The sequence below is a fragment of the Triticum aestivum genome, chromosome 3B (genome assembly GCF_018294505.1).
Source record: "Triticum aestivum cultivar Chinese Spring chromosome 3B, IWGSC CS RefSeq v2.1, whole genome shotgun sequence".
Classification (NCBI taxonomy): Eukaryota; Viridiplantae; Streptophyta; class Magnoliopsida; order Poales; family Poaceae; genus Triticum; species Triticum aestivum.
The window spans coordinates 398,570,530-398,594,156 of record NC_057801.1 but is presented as its reverse complement, the minus strand read 5'-3'; the positions used below and the strand labels follow the sequence as shown (position 1 = coordinate 398,594,156).

Genomic DNA, 23,627 nt, shown 5'->3' with positions numbered 1-23,627 from the left:
TTTAAGACCAAATATTTCCTTAGTAACATCATCAAGTTCTTTGGTGATATATTCCATCATAGTTTTTTGTTCTTTAAGTTTGTTCCTAAAGAAACTATTATGCTCAAACTGTAAGGAAATAAAACTTTTTTGTATTGTTTTCAACTTCTTCCAACTTTCTAAAGTAAAGATCAAGATTCTTGGGTTGAGACGTGATGGCAAGGAAGCAATCTAGCACACAAGCAAACAAAAGCAAACGAAAAGACGAATGAAAGAAGGTGAATAGAAAGGCAACTATTTTTTTGTTTTTCTAAAAATGTTTTAGAAGTGGGGAAGAGGAAAAAAAGAGACAAATGAAAAATAATGTAAGTGCAAGAGATGAGAGTTTATCATAGGTACTTGGTAGGCTTGATGTAGAACCTCCCCGACAGCGGCGCCAGAAATTCTTCCTGCTACTTCTTGAGCTTGCGTTGATTTTTCCCTTGAAGAGGAAAGGGTGATGCAGCAAAGTAGAGATAAATAATTCCCTCGGTTAAGAACCAAGGTATCAATCCAGTAGGAGGCACAAGCAAGTCCCCAATAGATGCACCTACACAAACTAACAAACACTTGCACACAACGCGAAAAAGGAGTTGTCAATCCCTTCACGGTCTCTTGCAAGAGTGAGATCAAATAGAGATAGATATAAAAGATAAGTAAAAGGCAAAATAAAGTAAATACAAATAAATTGCAGCAAGGTATTTTTGGGTTTTTGGCTTTATAGATCTTAAAATAATATGATGGAAAATAGACCTGGGGGCCACATGTTTCACTAGAGGCTTCTCTCTCGACGAAAGCATACAGGGGGTAAACAAATTACTGTTGAGCAATTGATAGAAAAGCGCAAAGTTATGATGATATATAAGGCAATGATCATGAATATAGGCATCACGTCCGTGACAAGTAGACCGAAACGATTCTGCATCTACTACTATTACTCCACACATCGACCGACTCTTGCCTGCATCTAGAGTATTAAGTTCATAAAAACAGAGTAACGCCTTAAACAAGATGACATGATGTAGAGGGATAGATCCAATCAATATGGTAAAAACCCCATCTTTTTATCCTTAATGGCAACAATACAATACGTGCCTCGCTACCCCTACTGTCACCGGGTGAGGACACCGCAAGATTGAACCCATCACAAAGCACCTCTCCCATTGCAAGAAAAAACCAATCTAGTAGGCCAGACCAAATCGATAAATTGGAGAGAAATCCAAAGCTATCTTAATCACGCATAAAAGAGTTCAGAGAAGACTCAGATAATATTCATAGATAATCTGATCATAAATCCACAATTCAACAGATCTCAACAAACGCACCGCAAAAGATGATTACATCGAATAGATCTCCAAGAACATCAAGGAGAACATTGTATTGAAGATCAAAGAGAGAGAAGAAGCTATCTAGCTACCAGTTGTGGACCCATAGGTCTGTGGTAAACTACTCACACATCATCGAAAGGGCAGCAAGCTTGGTGTAGAGGCTCTACGTGATCGAATCCCCCTCTGGCGGAGTGCCGGAAAAAGGCCCCAAGATGGGATCTTACGAGAATAGAAGCTTGCGGCGACGGAAAAGTTTTTTTGTGTGCCCCCTGACATAAGAGGAATATTTGGGAATTTAGAGTGTTGGAGTTAGGGTTAGAAGAGCTGCGAGGGGCCCACAAGCCTAGGGGGCGCGCCCCTAGGGCTTGTGGCCTCCTCGTGGGTCTTCTGGCCTCCCCCCGAAGCTTCCTAGGTGTCTTGTTGTCTAAGAAAAATCGTCAAAAAGTTTCAAAAATGATATAATATAGCATATTAATGCATGTAAAACATTCAAGATAGATAATATAATAATATGGAACAATAAAAAATTATAGATACATTGAGACGTATCACTTCATTGCATTTGATTTCTCTGATTCCTCCTTTAGGTTCATATGCAAAGTCTTTACTTTATGCTGCACAACTCTTAGACTTGCATGTGTAGGGTGTTACTTGACTTGGTAGAATTGATAAAACTTGCCCACAACTAAAATTAGGAAAATAATAAGTTTTATTTGATCAAGTAGTCTAATCACCCCCCTTTAGACATAGTTCCAGTCCTACACTTCTCTCTTCATTCGCATATTTCCTTCCTTGTGCACGCAACAGGCAAGCACCACTTCTTCCTTCAGGGTGTGTTTGGTAGAGTGCACAGAGGGTGCATGAACTCAAGAGTTCCCTCCCAGCCCACTTTTGAGTGTTTGGTAGCCCGCACGGAGCCTCCTCAGCATGCACGAGCTCAGCTCAAATAGCCTTTTAGCATGCACGAAGAGAGAACACCCCAACAGGCGTTCACTGGTCAGCATGCATGAGCGAAGCGAGTGACATTGTGTTTAAAAAATGTTCAGAATTTGTAAAAAATAATTTAATTTTCAAAAAATGTTGAGAATACCAAAAAATTGTTTGATTTTTTGAAAAATGTCCAGATTTGAAAATTTTGTTAAGTTTTTTGAAAAATGTCCAAATGTTCAAAATTTGTTAGATTTTCAAAAACTTCTTAGAATTTTAAATTTTGTTACAAATTTTTAAAAATTCGTTTTTTTAGAAAAAATGTTTTTTCAAAATAATTTCAGATTTTCAATTTTTGTTTAAATTTTTTAAAATATCAAATTTCAATTTTTTTTAGTTTTTTAAAAAAACTTTAGAATTTTAAAAATATTTTTTCCCATGTTTCAAAAAATTGATCACATTTTTAAAATGTTTTGTTCACTTATTTGAAAATACTGATTGCTACAGTGCCAACCGACATGTCTAAACAGATGCAAGCTGCCAAACAGAGTCTCAACTTAGCATGTCTCAGCACATACACTGCTACCAAACAATAACAAATGCATGTACTCAACATGTCCACACTGAACATGTATGAAAGGAGAACAACCATGCTAGGTTTGGAATGCTATCAAACACACCCTCAAGCGCAATTCCTCCCCTGTTGTCCCACATCACTGTCACCGGCGGCGAGCGCGTGCTCGCAGTTAAGCTCACCCGCAACATACCGTCGCATCTGTTGCAACACTGCTCCTAGCAGCAGCTTTGACGCTCCTCGCAACATCGCCTTCGAGCATCGCCGGTGGCCCTGCAGCATGGTCTTGCAGCAACAGATGCTTCCGACGAGCACCTCACAGCACCGGTGCTCCTGTCGGTGAGTGCCTCGCAACACCTGATGCTTCCGGCGAGCGGCCTCACAGAATCAAAATGCTTTTGGCGAGCAGCCTCGCAGCACTAGCGCTCCTGCCGGTGAGCGGCCTCACACCATCGGATGCTTCTGATGAGCGGCCACAGAGCATGACAGGTCGCAGCTTCGCCAATAATTGTTGCAACAACCGGTGGTGGCTTGGTAGCGGCGGCGCTGCCTGTGCAACACCGGCGAGCCCCTCACGCATGACAATGTCGGGACTAGGAGCACTGGTTCTCCACCAATGGGTGCTCTTCAGCTCCAGGTATGCAACAACGGGTCGCGAAGGCGAAGTGGCTGTTGAGATGGGTAGTAGAGGTGTAGTGACGGTGTAGCAAAAGCAACAGTGCGCCATGGTGAGAAGGTAAGAGAGAGGGCGTGCTTGGATGAGGAAATCTGAAGACGGAAGGATAAGTAAGGAGATACCGAAGCGACGGACATGGGCCAGGGATCGTTGTGTTTACAGCCGGATGAATCTAATCAATCCCCCTAAAAAATTCAAAATATCTCTTTTTATGATTGTTATTACATTTATTATTAACTAGCTAAGGGTACAGGTACCTGATATCCATCAATTTGCACCCCAGCTTCACATCCCTTTACCCTTTTTTATTTTAGCATCGACAGTGCTACTATCTATCTGCCAGAGCTATGAGTTGATCACGAGATCTTATAGATTTCACCTCTAGCTTACTTCAATTTGTTTGGGATTAAAGTCTTTGTTGTCGTCGTCGTTGTTGTGGTTGTTATCAACGGCGCTACTAGTCAAATTGTCCGGGTTTCTCGGCCTTGGAATCGTTATACACGCGTTCATGCGCGGAAGACACGGACGAAGGCATGTAGCCCAAGCCCATCATGGGATCTTGCCCAGCCCACACGTACCAGTAACGGGCTTGTATTCTCTCTGAAGAGTAGCCTATCGTGTTCGACTTCTCGCCATTTGCCATTTCCAGGAGAAAATATCCCCAAATCCCTAGCTAAACCCTCGTCGGCTCGCCGTCGTGCTCCGTGGCCGCCATGGCGCTCTCGAAGCCCCTCTTCTCCCGCCTCCTTCCCTTCTCCCTCCGCCTCCTTCCCTTCTCCCTCCGCCTCCCCGTCCGCTCCCAGCACCGTCTCCTCTGCCTCGCCACCCCCACCGATCTCCCGGATGCCCCCACCGACGCCTCCGCCGAGCGCCGCCGCCGCAAGCGCCGCCTCCGCGTGGAGCCGCCGTCCTCCCGCGGCCCGACTCCCCAGCGCACCCCTGGAGGGCCCCGCCCCTCGTCTAACCCCAACGCTCTCAAGCTCCCCGAGCCAGCGTCCGTCCTCTCCGGCAAGCGCCTCGATCTCCATCGCCGCATCCTCACGCTCGTCCGCGAGAACGACCTCGACGAGGCGGCGCTCCTCACCCGCCACTCCATCTACTCCAACTGCCGCCCCACCGTATTCACCTGCAACACAGTACTAGCCGCGCTCCTCCGCCAGGCGCGCTACGCGGATCTCCTCTCCCTGCACCGCTTCGTCACCCAGGCCTCCGTCGCGCCCACCGTCGCCACTCACAACCTCCTCCTTCAGGCCTACTGCGACTGCCGTCGCCCTGAAACCGCGCTGGAGCACTTCCGTCTCCTACTCAGGGACGACTCCCCTGTCCTCCCATCCCCCACCACATATCGCATCCTTGCCCGCTCCCTCGCCGAGAACGGCAAGCTCGATCTGGCGCTCGAGCTCAAGGACGGCATGCTCGAGCGTGGCCTTATCGCTCCCGACCCCCAGGTCTATGCGTTCGTCATGGGCGGTTTTGTCAACGCCGGGGATGGTGACACGGCGGTCTCACTGTACGAGGAGCTTAAGGAGAAGCTTGGTGGCGGGCTAATCCTTGATGGTGTGGTGTACGGGAACCTTATGAAGGGGTACTTTCTAAAGGGTATGGAGAAGGAGGCCATGGATTGCTACACCGAGGTGCTTGGAGAGGGATCCAAGGTGAGATTTGAGGCTGTTAGCTACAACATGGTGCTTGATGCGCTTGGTAGGAATGGGAGGTTAGATGATGCAGTCGAGTTGTTTGATAGGATGTGCAAAGAGCATGACCCGCCTAGGAGGATTGCTGTGAATCTTGGTAGCTTTAATGTGATGGTTGATGCGTACTGCCATGTGGAAAGATTCCAGGACGCAGTTGAGGTGTTTGGCAAAATGGGTGAGAAGAGCTGCACACCTGATGCACTCTCATACAATAGTCTGATTGACTGGCTGGGGAAGAATGAACTTGTTGGTGAGGCAGAAGGACTGTACAAGGAGATGGGGGAGCGTGGTATTAATCCTGACGAATACACTTATGTCTTGCTCATTGAGTCCTGCTTCAGGGTTGGTAATGTGGATGACGCCGTTGGTTACTTCAATAAGATGTTTGATGTTGGTCTCAGGCCCAATGCCAATGCCTTTAACAAAGTCATAAGTGTCTTGGTGAAGGTTGATAGGATTGACGAGGCACAGAGGTTCTTTGATCTGATGCCCGAAAGGGAGGTCAAGCCAAACATTGCTAGCTATGAATCACTGTTGAGAGCATACATCAATGTTGCAAGGTTGGATGATGCAATTAAGATGGCCAAGGGTATTCTTTTGGATGAGAGTATTGTGTTCACTGATGAATTGAAGGCACTTCTAGATGGGGCATTGCAGAAAGAGGGGAGAAACGGCGATATGACAAAGTTGTATGAGGATGTTGAGACGGAGAAAGCAGAGGCTGCAGCACGTGCAGCTGAAGAGAAGGCTAGAGCAGAGGCTCTTGCTAAAGAAGAAGAGGAGAAGAAGAAGGCTGAGGCTAAGGCTAAGGAGGAATCTGCTGCCAGAGCAAGTAGAGCAGCTATTGACGCGGTGCTGTGTCGCAAGAGCGGAGCAGAAAATGGTAAATCGTCTCAAGAAATGAGTGTTGAGGAGGCACAGGTTGTTGAATCTCACAGTGACGCTGTTGGTGCTGCAGAACAGAATGAAGGCGATGACCAGAAGAAAGAGTCTGGTGATGCAGCGTCGCAGGTCATAGCTTCATCATCTTAGAGGTTCTTTGTGCCTCAGTTAATGATTTTAGTTTCATTCCAATAGTACAATATGATTAGAAGAGCTTGCGTTATGAGAATGGTTAATGATTAGTTTCATTCCAATAGTACATCTAGTGATGCTTATGTTCATGGTTTGAATGGAATTTACATGTTATGAGAGCTCCCAGTAATTGTATGCGGGAACCATTTTGTACCACATCTCTTATTTCGGAGACAGTACAGATTTCTATGCCCCTGAAATCACTCAATTTATTATGTCATATGATCACAGACTAGATAAATTCTCCTTTTCACACTCTTTCTCCTGCAAGTGTAAAGTGATCAGCTTTTCATTTACTTAAGTATTGCTTATAATAAGACCCATAAGAGATGACTGATATTGCACTAGTAATTCTTCTTTCACCTTTTCTTATTTGCCCTTATACATTTTGTAAAGTATACTAGGTAAGTGCCCGTGCGTTGCAACGGGGAAACACTCTTGTATGCATGGGTGATATATTTATGATACTATCAAGAATCAACTCAACCAAAAACTTCATTTAGCTTTACCATCATGTAAATGCAATTTACTCATTTCCCAATTGAACCTAGGTAATTACCTTCAACTGGACAATATGTGACTAAATTTCAAAATTGAGCTTTACCATCATGTAAATGCAATTTGCTCATTTCCCAATTGGGCCTAGGTAATTACCTTCAACTGGACAATATGGGACTTACCTTCAAAATTGAGCTGTGTAAATGCAATTTGCTCGATTCCCAATTCAACCTATGCTTCGTTTGGATGTAGACATTCGCACGTAGAATTGGATATTGGCATTTGCCTACCCGAATGTGGCTGTTTGGATGGTCTTGGCATTCGCGAATGGAATCACACCTCGATATCGAACCATCCCCGACAACACTAGCGCCATCCCGTCCCGAATTCGGACCTCCACCCCTCCGATTTGCTTGATATTGCCTTGCCCCTGCGTACCCCTTCGCCTTTCCCTTGAAAAAGAAAAGGAAGCAGCGCTCGCACGGTCATCGGTCGATGCAGCTGTGCGGAACAGGCACTCCCACGCCAGCAGCCGCCGGACCTTCTCCCGGACCTGCAGCAGGGCCAGGCATATGCAGTGCTTGCGCAGTCAGCGGTTGGCCCTCTTCAACCCAAACGCCACCAGAACTCTGCTGGGATCTAGTCTGCATCAATCCGGTCGCCCCATGTCGCGGTGGGAGATTGAGGTGTGGTCACCGTTGCAAGATGCGAACATCTACGTCCAAGGCCTGAATCCCCAGGACCTCGTAGACGAGGAACAACAAGGGGACACGAAGATGAAGATGCACAACCATGTTTCGTGGCGGGGCAGCGCCCCCGTTGGGCTGATGATGCTACTGTTGTCCATGGCGGCCATCGCCGCCGGCAATAACCATCGGCCTCTGCCTCGACATCTCACTCCTAATTGAACGACTCCGCCGCCTCTTCGACCTCATGCCTTCACCTGTGCTGCCGCGGTTGTCCTAGATCGGCCGCGTGTTTGCTTGGGTTGACCGGCAAGGACTTGAGTCCGGCTTCGTGTGCGCTCGCGACTCTGGTGCGTCTCTCGTCGCTGTTGTGTGGTTTGGTTCCGCCTCAGGGACCACGTCATGGATGGGTGTTGTGCTTGTAATCTCACGGATGATCCAATTCAATACTTTGACCATCCAAACAAGAATTAACATCGGTCTCTTTTCTTGAATTCCAAGTGCCAAATGCTTACACATCCAAACAGCAGAATTCGGGTTGAATCTCAATATCAATGTCTCAGTGATTTGATATTGCAGCCAATTCAAATCCAAGGCCTCGAATGTCTACATCCAAACGGAGTGCTAGGTAATTACCTTCAAATTTGGTCAACTGGGACATATATTAATTACATTCAAAATTTCTTGACGACCTATATGGAGCCGTTACATCCATGAACTAATAAGGTATAGAGAACAAAACCAGATCATAATGCTATTTGTTAGTCAAGCATACTGACAAGTACCGCCTAGCTTCTTTGTGAATAAATTCGGTCACAGTCAAACCTCTGAAATATAGCCTGCACAATACATGTGGGAAATGTAACATATGGGATGGTAAAGTAAGTTCATTAAGTTAGTTGATTGGTTACCTCACGGATAAGCAAGGGAACTTGCAGCTGTACTGCTGTAGCATCTCACCCTCCAATTCTGAAGACTGTAAAACACACAAGTGAACTCATCTGGCCCTAAACAAATCAAAGGTAATGTATTTAAAGTTGAGAGGTTAAGGTAAAAAGGTATAGAAGATAAGATGAAAATATCAGATATGGAAAACAGTGCATGTATACTTCATACTTTAATAAATAAGTAAAGTCAAAATACAAATGGCAGATAATTCTACGTAGCAAGCTACAAACATGAAGGGCTGATTAAGATCATTTCATGTAATAAATATTGAGCGAAATTCCAAGGCATAAACCACAAAATTATTGCACCGTGATGGATCACACAACAAAATATCCCGCTAAATATTGCCAGCAAACCACAGTTTCACCACAACAGAAACTACCTCCAGTTTTGTTGAAGGACAATTACGAAAAGTATCTAAAGCTTTCAACTAACCTTCTGTCAAAATAACATCGGCCAAGTGTACATATGGATTTATCGAAGCAGTCGTCAAAATACTCCCCCCCAAAAAAAACGTCAGCTCATTAAGTGTGAACACTTTTTGGGTGCTGCAGTTTCTCCTAAACCATGAGAAACATTGTCTTAATTGGGCAGTTGCACATGGTCGTAAGACAAATTTATCCAAGTACTCCTACACTAGGCGTTCACTTTGCTCCAGCTCTACTTGGACTAGTAGAACGCCCATGCGTTGCTACGGGCAAAAGCCGAATACTCATGCATTGCCACAGAATAATAAAAATATGAACACATTGATTAAATTATTCTTCTAATTTAGAAATACGGGTTAAGCATGGTTACATCCGGTTTTCATCATGCGACGAAGAATATAGATTCTCTTCCACTTTTCTCCGCAATCTTCCTATCTCCTTAACCATCCAAATCGCTCGCCACCCAAGAACTCATAACTGCATATAGATTGTCCATTTTTTAATAGTATTAGTACTCCCTCTAAAGAAATATAAGTGACCTAAACGCTCTTATATTTCTTAACGGAGGGAGTATCACTCAACTTCGCACATCCACGTGTCACTATTACAAGGTACACAAAGATTGACAGACACTATTACACGGTACACAAAGATCGCCAAATTCATAAGCCTCTCATTTCAGCAATAATAGCACAATCGACACAACCTTCAGCAATAAGCTCATTATGTATGGGAAAGGTTTCATTTATCTTGAATCAAAAGTTTTCAATAATAAGTTGGATATGTATCTAATGTTTCCGAAGCTCATTGTATATAGGAAAGGTTCCATTTATCTTGAATCAATATTTTTCAATAATAAGTTGGATATTTATCTAATGTTTCCAAAGCTGAGGGATATGTAAACAATTATTATCTTTATTACCAACACAATGGTCATGACCACGGTCGTGGTCGCGACAGCAGGCGTCGAGCTATTCACGACGCCACCGCTCTCCTTCCACGTCCCCACCAAGTTCAAAGAAGGTGCGACGGCGGCGAACCTGTCACCGGCCTTTAGGTCTATCACCTTTCACACCGGCAACGGTGGCCAACCTCTCCCGGGGCATCGACTTCTTTAGCTACGCGATGGCGGATGCCTCGCTCTCCCTTGGAAACATCATGATGGCCACGGTCAACCCTGCCCTGCCTGCCGGCATGGTCGCTGTCGCACGCATCACCTTCCCCTCCAGCCTGTGCTCGCCGACCGTCTCTCGCACGACCCGCTCCACAACTACCCGGCTCCTGCTTGCATGAAAACGCCATATACTTCATATTCACCAAGAAGCAACAAAAGTAAGATCACTAATTAAATCCTAGTAGGATGAACCATTTATGCCGAAATAGATACAGAGCAACTCATAGGTTAAAGTTGAATCTAGCAATATAGTACACTTGGCACCGGAGTAAACCCCAGATTAAACAATGTGGTAGATAGTGTTTACCTGAACGCTGACGGAGGTATACCAAGTAACAAAGCTAGTTAGAGCGAAAGCTCAATGCCTCCAAGCCAAAGTTTAAGTCCTAACAGGAAATGTCTCCAAATCAAGCTAGCTACGGTCAAACTTTGACACCTAAAAAAATGGAGGGGATAACAAAATCATGAAAGGCAAGAGAAAGAAAGTCATATAGGAAAAAGTTACCTCACTGCTCCAAACATATACAGTACTACTAAGAAATCTCCTTATTAGTTGTTCTATAGAATTAACCCACTGATGAGATAAGATACTAAATATAGTTATTTATTACAACAATCTCTGGAAGATTAGTATTACAGCAAATTTTGCCGAGAAACATACACATTGAGAGTTGAAGTGGTTTTGTTTCAGAGAACTAACTGAACAAAGAAACTACAATTAATAAAGTAGCACATAGTTCGTGATGTAATTTGTAGCAGTCAGGTCCATTGATGTTATTGCATCAAGAAAGTGGTGCAATCAATTCTTACCACACGAATACAAATTACCTGAAGCCTGCCGATCAAATCGAGTATGATACATATTAAGAGAACTAATATGTGAGCCAAGGAAGCAACATCAAGGACACGCAAGGAAGTCACTTGTCAGTACATTCCCCTAGTCTCACCAATTATACACTGCATGCTCATACACTCTGTTTTTGCATCCTATATTATGTTTGATACCTCAATTGATCATGAATTACACCAGATAGAATATCAATTCTTTTGGAAAGGTAGACATCCATATAAAAGAAATGATGTTTAAATACTTCTGAAAGCCATTACTTGAGTTTGCATAAGCAATCGAAAAAATGATCTATGGTTTCCATGTGCTCTAGATTGTAGGTTTATCTCAGGTGCAACATGAGAAATTTAATTGCTTTGAAGAATGTAAAGATAGCAAATGAAGAAAAAATTGAACTATGCACCATTGAAAGAAAAATTAGGAAGTCATTCAAGATTTATTCACAGAAGACAAAAAAAGGTCGGTCGATTTGCAAAGCACATATATGCATGGATATGTCACAAGTATTGTATTAAGGTTACATAATGGTGACCAATTCTCAGGATAAAACTAACTGTAACATGCCTCTCATTCTTATTCTTGTTGCAGAAGAAGTTACATTTATTACGTACTAAAAGGCACCAGGTCGCATATTAGGTCATCACATAATCTTCTGGACCAAGTTCCTATTTCCTACCGCTTCACTGATTTCTTGTAGTTGTTGGAAAAATAAGATTTTTGTGTCAAACAGAAGCATCCTTCCGCCGGCCACTGCCATGCCACCGACGATGTGTGAATATTATGTGAGCAGGTACAACCTTTTCTTAACAATGAGGCGATGAGTAGCTACAACCTTCCTGGTCATCTCATTCTTCCAAAGAAAATAGGAACATAAATTCATGCATTTCAACCCAGCCCCTTCTTCACATAAACTTCCGGTTTAAATGAAAATACTGTTTTCTCGATGAAAGGCGCTTTATTACTTAAAAGGCTTAAGCATTACACCCGGCCTCTGCATAAATGAAAATACTAATAGCAACAAAAAAACTCAATAAGAAAACTCCGACAATATGGACCACGCGTCCAATCTTTGCTCAATGAGAACAGATGAAGAAGTCTGTAACTATCGTACACCACACTGATCATTGAATGACATCAATATTTCTCTTTATAGAACTAAATTTGGACAACCATGTAAGCTCTAAATATTGTTCTTGATTAAAAGGACAAAAGATAAAGAAATGGAAAATCTCACCATCAGTACTCAACAATGTTTGCGCGCGATATTGGCGGCGGCGTGGTACCCGGCCTTCAAACCTAAGGTATCAAATGTGCGGAATCTCTGTCAGGATAACAGAGGTACCTCTTATAAAGAAAATTATGTACAATACTAACTCTCAGTAAAATCGATTACCAATTTGTATCGCTCCATCAACAACCTGACATTACCATGTTCACCGTGATGCTTCGGTGCACCATCGTGCACTTGTCCTTGCTGTCCTAGCAGGTCTGGGAGATTCAAAAGGAGTTGCCACAATAGATAACTTCAGCGTTAGTCACACAAGCTCAGAGTTCAGAAACTGCTTTCATAGATAAGTTCAGAGGGCCGTTGAACTTGGCATTGAATAAACTACAGAAAGTAAACAATGTAAATTAATTAGTTCACCTTTGGAGGAGTGATTCTGCTTCATGGTGAACAACACATTCACCTCCGTCACTTTGAGCTGAAGAGCAGATAACTTATCTGCCATCTTGTTTATGTTAGTACGTACATGTCCTCCTGCATGAGGCTCAAGTGGGTCCCGGCGATTGCCACCTTCCCGTTGATCTCCGTGTACCAGCACCGCAATCCAGCAGTAGTGACAGCCGGACAGACCCACATTTGGCGACACTCTCCACAATGTCCTCCACCAGCCTTTTAGAGTTCAACTTCAGTATGAGTGAGTACATGCCTGAATTCTAAACACCAATACACACCACGTGACTGAACCGAACAATATATTTCTTACTCTCGGAGACTACACATACATAATGCTAAGATGTAGGCTACATAGATAGAAATCTAAAGCATCAAAATTGTGTACCTCGGCAGCTTGGGAGCCCTGGGAATCATCCTGCAAAGGAAACCCCAAATGAAAAAAGCTACTTAGTGCATCTACGCTAGTCAAGCAGAGCACATGTGAAACAAGGAGAGGAGAACTCTGCAGAAGGAGAAGCTGTATACCGATGTACCCGATGACACGGTGGCCGCCATGGAGCACCTTCCACTGCTGCATGTGCTCGTCTGTGCACATCTTCACCAGTGCCTCGTGCCCTGCATTGTTGCTGTAGAACATGCGTTGCAGTGTGTCAAGGAACCTGAATGTCAGCAGAAAATTGTGATTTTCCTCTACAACTTGATTCAATCACACAACTTCTCATATGGTAGATGATATCAATTGTTGTCCAGATGTTAGTTTTTGGATCGAAATTGACAAGAATACAAAAGAACTCATTGAAGAAAAGAACAAAACTAAAAGGACATGTATCAAGCGAATTAAAATCAATTAGTTTTAGGGGTTATGCACAAACCTTCAGTCTAGCCCGGCTGCTCGCTTCAGGCGCTTGTTCTAGTTCCCATATATTGTCGTCCAAAAAAGATATAGATCCATTTTTTAAGATGACATTCCATATTGAGATGATGTACTGAATGATTCTTCGACATCTGAAAGTAGTTTTCGCTATACCATAAAAGCACAACATTTCATTAGGAGGCAGACAGTTAGTTTTTCTTGTAGCATAAAGCACAACATTTCATCATGATTCAGAGTAATCCTCGGACTGTATGAATTAAAGCTAATTAGCATTACCTTAGCATACCAAGTGTACCCATCAAAAAGCAAACGAAGTGGAAAATAAAGAGTCACTGCTCCATGCATACACATTGTTGGATCTGATCTGTACAAAAAGTACACCACCAGGCAATCATCAGGGCTTTATAAAAAGACCAAAACACATGAGTACATATTTTCTCTAGAAAACATCATGAGTCAAATTGAATGTTGCACAAAAATTTCAGAACACGATCTCCCAACAATATTGACAAAAAAATTACATTTATACTGTTACATCAACAGGAAAGTCGAATGCACGCATCTATAGATGTACATAGAAGCGGTTGTGGAGCTAGACAAGTTTTTTTTGTATTACTTGTTTCAAGGTTTCCATGCATATGTTGCAATCCTTCCATCAATGGCGATAGTAGACCCTACTCGAGGAAGCAACATGCTTCTTCAATTTAAGAAAAACAATACAAAGAGTCATACCATTTCGAAATGCAACAGTATTGTCTAATACCTCAAGCAAGCAGTTCACCATGCCCTGTGTCCATCCTTGTTTGAGCACTCCCTCGCATAGTTGTTTCACTTGAAAATACCGCCTATTCCTTTCCATTTTTCCTTCTTATCACCAAGAAATAAAACAATATGGATAGGTTGTGCACCATTAAATTCATGATCATTGTATAGGTAGTAGGCCAGATTAAGATGTTAGTTCTAGGTTGCAGACTTAGAGTAGATAGATTCAGTTGCATAAGTTGAGAAGGTACTCAAACTTGCAACCCGTGATCTGCGATAGACACGACGACAACAATAGTAATAGTAAGCACGTCGATCACGAGCAGCTACTTGATAGGACGGACAGTACAATAACAAGTAAGAGGACATTCCAAAATATAAATACTAGAAAGATGACTTTTCCGTACACCATTCCGTAATTAGAAGAAAATAAAATAACCTCTTCCTTTGTCCTCTTCCTTTAACCTCTTCCTATGCATGTTTTCTTTCTAGTTAGTGTCTTACCAACTGATGTAGTTTATTCAATAGCCATTAATTGGTACTTCTCCATCCATTTACAGATTGAAACAGAACACTTGCAAGAGGGATGACAATTCCATATGCTCCAGCGGGCGGCACTAATTATTTCCATCAAGAAGGAGAGTTGCAAATGCCGCTTTGATACAACTAATGGCTACAAGCATAGATAACTGAAATTAGAAATCATCATTGCCTTGTTACATGCTAAACAGGATACAACCTGTGATCTTGGGGAAAATGAATATGATTTTGTAGTACCATTTGCAATATCAATTTGAGACCATATGCTTTCGGTAGAAAAATTTGTTATGATCAAGACATAAAGTAATAACCGTACGACTACTTAAGTGTGAGCTAAAGCTCATTTATGATAGGACGCTACTCATTTTGAACTTTGAAGAGCAAACATTTCCCTTACCATCACAAACCTTAGAGCATGTCTTGGATTCTCTTTGGCCAGAGACTATAATGTAGGGAGCAATAACCTAACATCTTGTCACCCTAGGCCAATGTTGTGAGCAATCACCTATATCCACAACCATTTATGTGATGCTTAGTTAGCCCGGCTAATTCACAGAAGATTTGACACTGGTTTGATTTTAGTTTTGAATTTAGAACAGTGGTAAATAAATGAAAAACAGAGAAGAAAAGAAAAGGAAAGAAAACCAAAAACATACCTGAAGCCAAGCCAGCCCACGGCCATGTCTTCTTGAACGTCTGCCTGTAGGCAGAGGCGTGTCGCGCGGGCTCACCCTGCTGCCATCTCCTGCTTAGCGCTGTCCCCCACGTCCTCGTCCCCATCCGCTCGCCTGGGAGATGCCCTGCACTCCCTCTCACTTTCCCGTTGCTCTGGAGCTCTCTCCATCTCCTCTAGCGCTCGATCTCAAGCTCGCCCGAGTGCACAGCCGTAGCCATCGTTGATCGTCCATGTGACCACCGCCGAAGAATCGCTGCGCCTTCATGTCCACAAGCATCACGAGGCCTCGCAGCGTCTCTTTGCAGAAGCATTCGAGCAGAAGAGCGTTGAGATGACGCTATCGACCACAACTTTGCCCCTCTGCCCGGCGATCGCCTCTGACTGATTCAGCCGCTGCAGAGCCTCCCCTAGCCCGATGAGCACCTCTATAGATTCCCCGTTAGGTCCTCTTCGATTCCAATATAGCCATCTGCTCAATTACGTCCTCTAGTCACGATCCCCTGCAAGTCCGATCACCATGGTCCCTATCACAAAATCTGAATAAAAACTGAATACACTACGATGGAGGTGCACAGGAGCACATGCGGTGGGAGGTACATGGCAAAGAGGTGGTGATTAAGAAGAAGAGGAGACTTACCATGGAGGAAGGAGTGGATGACGGAGGGCAAACGCCGGACGGAGCGCGACCACCATGAAACAGTCTAGGAGTGGATTGTGAAGGACAAGAGCTTGTCCATCCTCTGACCGAGCGCACCAACCTCATCTCTTGCCATTGGATTGGACCGGGAGGAGGGGTGGAGAGGGCCGGATCCAGCAGCAAGGACCGGATCGGCAGCATGGCGGCTGCAACCACCTCTCTTGAACGCCATAGAGTGAATACCCACCGTGGAGGCAGAGTTGTGCGGGGCTGGCAGAGAGGAGTGGCGAGGAGGAGAGAGATCAACAGACCTGAGGCAGTGTGTGACGGCGGCGACCTGGAGGAGGCGGTGTGTGATGGCTGCGACCTGGAGGCGGCGGCGACCTCATTCCCCGACGGAGGCGGCGGCTTCTCTCGGCGCTGGGGCGGCTCCTCTCAGCGGCGGCGGCGGCGGTGGCTCCTCTCGGGGCTAGGGCGTCTCCTCGGAGGCGGCGGCTCCTCTTCGGGCTGGAGGCTGAGATGAAACAGATCGAGATTGAGGGAGCCTCTTTGGTTGTTTGTTTTACGTGCGGGGTGAGATTCGAAAGAAAAAACAGATGAAAAAAAAACCATGAAAAAAATCCGGAGGAAAATGGTGGGACGAAATTTAACCGGTGAAGAGAGACTATCAACTGAGACATTAGAGTATCTTTAAAAAAAACTGAGACATTAGAGTAGAGATTTGTGCTACTACCTCCGTCTCGGTGAATAAGTCATTATTCACGTAGTTCTAGGTCATTAATTTGAGGAATTGAATATTTGACTCTATATATATATATATATATATATATATATATTGTCACATATAATACATATTTAGATAGTTAAATTGTTGATCTAGAACTAAGAGAATGACTTATACACCGAGACAGAGGTAGTAGTTTTTAAATTACAGATAATTCCGGACGAGGCAGTAGTTTGCAGAGATGCACACTAACCAATACCCTGGCCTGGACACAATACCATCGATTGTGCCTAGGCTAAAGATTGGTAGCTGGCTATATGATGTTGCCATGTCATATATGGTCATCATTTGTAACCACTCATACAATAAGGTTAGCTATAAAAGTACTACTTTTTTTTATCTTCTCTCTATCTTTTTCCTCACATTTATTGTATCTACTTAGAGCATGATTAATAGTATAGCCAGCCGCTGGCTATAAAAAAGTGCCATGTCATCTATAGCCAACCCTATAGCCAACATGTATAACAATTAGCTATAAGTATATGTTATTTTATTAATACATGACCCACCTTCCACTCTCACACAATGCCTAGGAGCACATGCTACAGCTGGCTCTTGCATGGGAGCCCGCTTACATTCTCTCTCCTATCCTCTCTCCTCCAACTAAGCATAGAAATATTATTGCACTCCTTATAGCCTGCTGATTGTACCTTATTGTACTTGCTCTTAGGAGCGTGTATATAGCTAGGCTCTTGCATGAAAGCCCACACCCCTCAATTTTTCATATCTCTCTCCTCCACATAGGCAAAATTGCCATGTAAGCAAGTTATAAACCCACTATTGTACTTACTCTAAGTGGCATAGGCTTGCATGGAGCATCGTTGTCCAGAGAGCTGATTTCAGAAATATGAAATTTATGGGTGCAGATATTTACCATGTTGCAGCCTTCATCAGTGGAGCGGCCTCTCGGGTTAGTCAAGATACCGCTCAAAAAGAAAGGAATTAGTCAAGATTTCTATGCTTTTAGACTGAGATTCACCTTGTATATCTTAGTGCACCTCCTCCAAGGAAAGTCATACTCTATCCTTGGGGGAGATGGACCTTCGCAAGAAACTAAAACGGAGGGTGATCTCCTTATCGGTCATCAAGAGAGCTCAAAAATGCCAGTGTGCTAAACTGACAAATCTGAAGGAGGGTGATGCAAAAACCAAATTCTTTCACCAGAAAATTAGTGCAAGACGTCAGAAAAATTATATCCACAGGCTCAAACACAACCAGGGGTGGATCACCGAGCATGAGAAAAAAGTGGAGCTCATTTTTTATCATTTTAGAGAGGTGCTGGAAAAAGGGGATCTTGGTCCCAGGACCTAAACTGAGATGAACTAAACTTTGAGACTCATGCCCTGTCAGAGCTGGAGGATCCCATCAACGAAGAGGAGGTGAAGGCGGCGATCAATGACTTGCCTTCTGACAAGGCTCCGGGCCTGGACGGCTTCACCGGTCTTTTCTTCAGAAAATGTTGGAAAAAAGTAAAGCGAGATGTGATGCGTGTGATCCGACTCTTTGAGGACCTTCATGGTACTAATCTCCATTGGTTGATTTCGGCCAACGTGGTGCTTTTGTTGAAGAAGGAGGGTGCAGAGGGAATCTCAAAGTATAGGACAATTAGTCTCATCCCCGCCATTGCGAAGATCATTGCGAAAATCCTTCAAACAGATTGCGTCATCACATGAATGGCCTCGTCGGTAATTCACAAAGTGCCTTCATCAAGAGAAGGATCATCCACGACAACTTCATGTATGTCAGAAACCTTGCTCGTAGACTGCATAAGAGCAAAACTCCTGTCACTCCTATTCAAGTTAGACATCCGTAAAGCCTTCGATTCGCTCAAATGGGAATACATCATCGACCTTCAAAAGAGAGAATTCCCCGCTAAGTTCAGAAATTGGATCACTGGCCTACTATGCACCTTTTCTTCCAGGTTCTTTCTAAATGGGGTGTCGAGGCCTCTGATCAAGCATGGATGTGTTCTTCGACAAGGAGACCCTATTTCTCCATTGTTATTTGTCCTTGCCATTGATCTGCTTTAGCAACTCCTGAACAACGGCACCTCAAAGGGCCTCCTACACAAGATTCGTGGTCGTGGTGCCATAGTGCACACCTCTCTCTATCCAGATGATTTGGCAGTCTTCATGGCGCCCATCAAGAGTGACATTGATCGACTCTGTCAGATTCTACTCTGTTTTGGCGAGGCCTCAGGTCTCGCAACCAACTTTCAAAAGAGCTCAGTCATACCAATCAGATGCGGTCACATAAACTTAACGCCCATCCTTCATAATCTGCCAGCTAAAAGATCCTCCTTCCCAATGAGATACTTGGGTCTACCCCTCTCGGTGTGTCAGCTAAAAAAAGTTGACTTTCAATTCCTGGAGGACTAGGTGGCGGCTAAGTTCACTCCTTGGGATGGAAGCAACATCACCGCAATTGGACATGCCATCCTTGTCAAATGGGTCCTCTCCTCCCTAGTGTTACACCACATTATGCCACTCATTATACCTCCAAGCACTCTTTGTAGCACCAATAAGAGCTTTCCTGTGGTCAGGATCGGACAAGACAACAGGAGTGAAATGCAAGGTGAACAGGGGCATGGTATTCAGGCCATACGAGAGAGGAGGCCTTGGAGTGCTCAACACAGACAAGTTTGCGCGAGCTTTGCGGCTTCAATGGCCTTGGTTTGAATGGAAAGAGCCTTCCAAACTGTGGATTGGCATGTACCACCCATGTGATGAGCATGATCTTGACTTCGTCTATGCATCCACCATCATCATATTTGGAGACGGAGCAAGAACCTTTTTTAGGAGGCTCCTTGGATAAATGATCGGAAGCCCAAGGAGATAGATCCGCTCATTTTTTTGAGGCTTCATCTCGCAAAAAACTAGAAGGTCAGAGAGGCACTGAAGAATAATGCTTAGGTTGCCAAGGTCAAAATTTCTGCAAACTTCACCATCACTACTAGGAAAAGGCCTACTAATGGCGCACCGGTTTTGCCTACTAATGGCGCACTACCGGTGCGCCATTAGTAGCATGCCACTAGTATTTTTTACTAATGGCGCACCACTGGTGCGCCATTAGTGTCTGGTATACTAATGGTGCACCACGCAGTGTGCCATTAGTATGTAAGAACATGCGCCATTAGTATGCCTCCCGGGGGGCCATACGTAACCATGTGCTTTGTCATACTAATGGCGCACTCTGAGGTGATGCGCCATTAGTATCCTTTGGCATACTAATGGCGCACCTGGAGGTGATGCGCCATTAGTATGAATATTTGTTTTTTTTCCTTTTCTGATTTTTGCACAGGTTACAAAATATATTATTGGACAAAATATAGACAGCAGCACACAACAACAGCAGATTCATCGAATACAATAGAAGATTAGTCTCCGAATACAATTCATCATATTAGTCTCCGAATTCAAAAGACCGAACAAAGATAAAACATTACAAGTCTCAAGACCGCGAGTATCGAGTTTGTCTTCACATTACAAGTCGATATCGATCATCTAAACTACCATCACATAGAAGAGAGCTGCGGTCATCACGATGAGCATCATCGCGATCAAACTGATCTTCATTCGGTTCCTCCAACGCTCCCTCCTCTCTCCCGCTAGATAGCGGGCGTATCTAGATTCGGCCTCCGCCCTAGTGGTGTACCCTTTGTAACTGTTACCGCTGAAACGGTGAACCTGTCTCCGACACTCCTCCCAGTCGTCGTAGACTCCGGGAACCTTACCCTTGTACACGACATACGACGGCATCTCTATGCACAAGCCAAACAACAGACAATACATAAGCAATATGTAAGTATGCAACAAAAGGATCGAAAGAGAAAAGCAAGACATTAATAGCACGATTCATGGTCCTACTAATAAATAGCATCGATTACATCTAAGTTGAACGACTGTCCAAACCAAAGAGACATACGAATTCATTAAAGTTTAATTACAACATGAGCCAATCAATGTTTCAGAACTACACATCACTACTTTCGACTCGACTCATCGGACAGGAGCGTGGATGAAGCCGTCGTCTGTCGTGATGGTCATGAAATCGCGGTCGTTGTCACCCTGCATTTGTAGCATTCCATCTATCTCACTGTTGGACGGTTGATATCTGCGGAAGAACTGCCCCGAGGTATGAAGGACATCTTGATGGATGATGTCCGCAAACTCCGACTGGATGCGAAAGAATTCTTGTCTGAGGTCCGCGTCCTGGGTTGCCGACAACCTCGCGGCCCAATCTTTGAGACTATCTGGTAGCAGAAGGTGATGATGGTCCCTTACGATCGCCCGCATGTGATGGAGGGCGTAGTAGGCATCCTTCTGACCGCCAGGCGGCTGCTTGACGCAGCAGAACTTCGTATTGTGTGAGAAGGTGTGCTTGCCGTACTTACGAACTGCCCTGGTGAAGGTGCCTCCAGATTTGGCGTAGCCGGGGAGAACATCATCAAGAACTTTCTTGACATTTGTGTAGTCTATCTTGGAGTTACGGTTCGGGTCGAAATACGTGGCCATGGAATATTTCGGGCTTAGGAGGATGAGTGTGCAATGTGTGTCACTGCACAGAACACGGAATGTTAGAAAAAAAAGAACGATCGAAATCTAAGAAATCATATGTTACGGGGCGGTTAAGGGATGACTTACTCGGGAAAGTAAGCCACAAGGAAGTTATCCTTATCTGGGTTTGCCAGAATGACGCCTTCGAGGTGTGAACTCGCAACTTGGCGGTCCCCAGCGCTGCTCAAGTGCTTGGCACGCATGTAGAAGGGGTCGACTATCACGATGTCCGGGGTCTTGTCTCTAATGATCCGCATCTCCATACTCAGCGAAAACAGCCGAACGAAGGTGTAGTGCAGCGGATGAAGGTTAAACATAGCAAAGATGTCATCAAACCGCAGGACGATCGTACCCCCGATGTCGCCATCCACAAAGCCCTTGCCCTCTGGCACCTTGGCCACGAAAACCGGGTATGCCACATCATTCTCTCTGAGACGCCGCTTCTCCAAAGAAAGAACACTGTCGTGCAGACTCCGCATAGCACCGGTTGCAGCATTGAGCATATTTGGCGGTAGCATCGCCCTACCCGCCACATGCACCCTCCTCGAGATATCCTTAGGTGAAGGTGGCCCGTCCTGAGCACGGATCGAACTCGGTGCCGGCTGGCTCGCACCGGCGCCCTTGTTAGTCTTTCGTTTCCGTCCCTTCTTCTTGATCTCCTGTAATGGGACCGAGTTCTGCTCACAGACCGCCTTCTTGAGCGTGTTGGGGCTGATAATATTTCGCACCTCAGCTATCTGAGGCTCGGTGAAGGCGGGAGCTGGAGGCGTCTCCTGAGAACTGAACGCAGACGACGCCTGTTGCAATTGGATTTCTCCGCCGTATCAGCTAGATTGCGGTCGTCTTGGTTGGGTTCTTGAGAAAGAGGCCCGCAGAACTCGTCAGCGTACCCATGTTCGGCAAAGTACTTATCGACATTGGTAAATGTACCGTCGTCGTTGTCGTCGTCGTCCGGATCCTGTGCCATAGGGATGTCCGTATCCTGTGCCATAGGGATGTCCGGCATAGGGATGTCCGGCAGGTCCGGTAGCGTTGCGGCGTTCTTGCCATGGCTTGGCGCCGGCACGACTGGCGGTCTTGTCTGTGGGGTGGTGTCCCCCGCCCCCAAACGAATCTGGCTCTTCGGCCAAAGCAGGGGCCAGTTTACGCAGGCGCTGAGGGTCATCTCATCTTCTTCGTCGGCCCCAGCGGGTCCAATCGGAGGTAACAGCTCGTCGCAGCCTGGCAGCACCCGAACCACTTCAACCCTATACACTGTGGGTGCCATCGGATTACCGTGGAACATGCGGTTGCCCGGTTGAACGATTCTGCCCTTGGCGACATCGACCAACTCGCCGCCCACGAAGTGCAGAAGAGTGCAAGGAACGTCGGCGGCGCCCTGCGAAAACATGTAGGGCGTCAGGGATGCCCAGTCAAAGGCAAGGAGATGAAGTCATCGGCCGAGAGGCTTAGTTACCGTGATGCCGTCGAGCTCGGCTAATGTTGAGGCACCGCCAACGGCGGGCGTGCAACTGACGGAGGGGGCGCTTGCTGGCGAGGTGCCGGCCGGCGTACACCCGGGTGCATTAAGCTCCAATGCCCGTGCCGGCGCCGGAGACACGAATACCGCCTCCGCCGGAGACACCAATGGCGCGCCGGAGACACCAATGGCGCCGCCTGCGCGCTGTGCGAGTTGCTGGCCGTGAAGCTGGGAACCGGGGGAGGCCCCTGTTGGCCGCCCGCAATCCACGTCGTCAGCCCATGAATCAACGTAGGCACCATGGCGTTGAGCTTCGTTCCCAGTTGTTGTTCCACTTGCTCTTGGACAAGCTCCGGAATCCGCGCCACTTGTGCCTTGAGTGCTTCAACCTCGCGCGTCTGGCTTTCCGAGCTGGTCTTTTTCTCCTTCCGCACACCAGCGGTATAGTATGACCCCCATTTTGTGGACAAGCCTTTGCCGGCCACACGACCAGCTGACGTCGGCTTAGTGAGCTTATCCTTGTTTTTCATTACATTCAACGCCCTATTTAAAGGGGTGTCGAAAGGGGAGCTCTGAGACGACCCCGCGCTACTGCTTTCAGTTTCCTGCGGAAGGAACGTGAACCATTTAGAAATATTGGGGATTAATTAGAGTGCAACCATATGGAGCTAATTACGCGGGGGTGTATTCCTTACCAGAACAAGCTCAAGCGCCCTGGTCTTCGGATCCGTGGTAAGCTCCTTTGTTATCGGGTCCTCCTTGTACCGGGCCCTGACAAAGTTCCTGGTC

General features: G+C 45.3%; 1 protein-coding gene and 1 long non-coding RNA gene across 21 annotated transcripts; one reads left to right on the top strand and one right to left on the bottom strand.

The window, feature by feature from the left end:
• The first annotated feature begins 4,171 nt into the window (after positions 1-4,171).
• LOC123070051 (pentatricopeptide repeat-containing protein At3g49240, mitochondrial) lies at positions 4,172-6,544 on the top strand. Of its 2 annotated transcripts, XM_044493066.1 has the most exons (2): positions 4,172-6,100; positions 6,176-6,544. In XM_044493066.1, exons 1-2 carry the CDS (start codon positions 4,237-4,239, stop codon positions 6,247-6,249), a joined length of 1,938 nt encoding a protein of 645 aa, XP_044349001.1. In that variant the 5' UTR covers positions 4,172-4,236; the 3' UTR covers positions 6,250-6,544. The 2 variants fall into 2 exon arrangements, with proteins under 2 accessions (XP_044349001.1, XP_044349000.1); XM_044493065.1 differs by having other exon boundaries at positions 4,174-6,544.
• Positions 6,545-8,013: 1,469 nt separating this feature from the next.
• Positions 8,014-16,597, bottom strand: LOC123070052 (uncharacterized). 19 transcript variants are annotated; one of them, XR_006433317.1, is made up of 15 exons: positions 16,040-16,594; positions 15,383-15,902; positions 14,188-15,231; positions 13,701-13,788; positions 13,423-13,571; positions 13,076-13,209; positions 12,936-12,965; positions 12,518-12,810; positions 12,266-12,360; positions 12,107-12,168; positions 10,333-10,461; positions 9,774-10,132; positions 8,859-9,328; positions 8,387-8,482; positions 8,014-8,314 (listed from the first exon to the last, which is right to left on the bottom strand). It is a non-coding gene; the product is annotated as an uncharacterized lncRNA (long non-coding RNA). The 19 variants fall into 19 exon arrangements; XR_006433318.1 differs by having other exon boundaries at positions 9,222-9,328; positions 16,040-16,593; XR_006433316.1 differs by lacking the exon at positions 8,859-9,328 and having other exon boundaries at positions 16,040-16,592.
• Between the last annotated feature and the right edge of the window lie 7,030 nt (positions 16,598-23,627).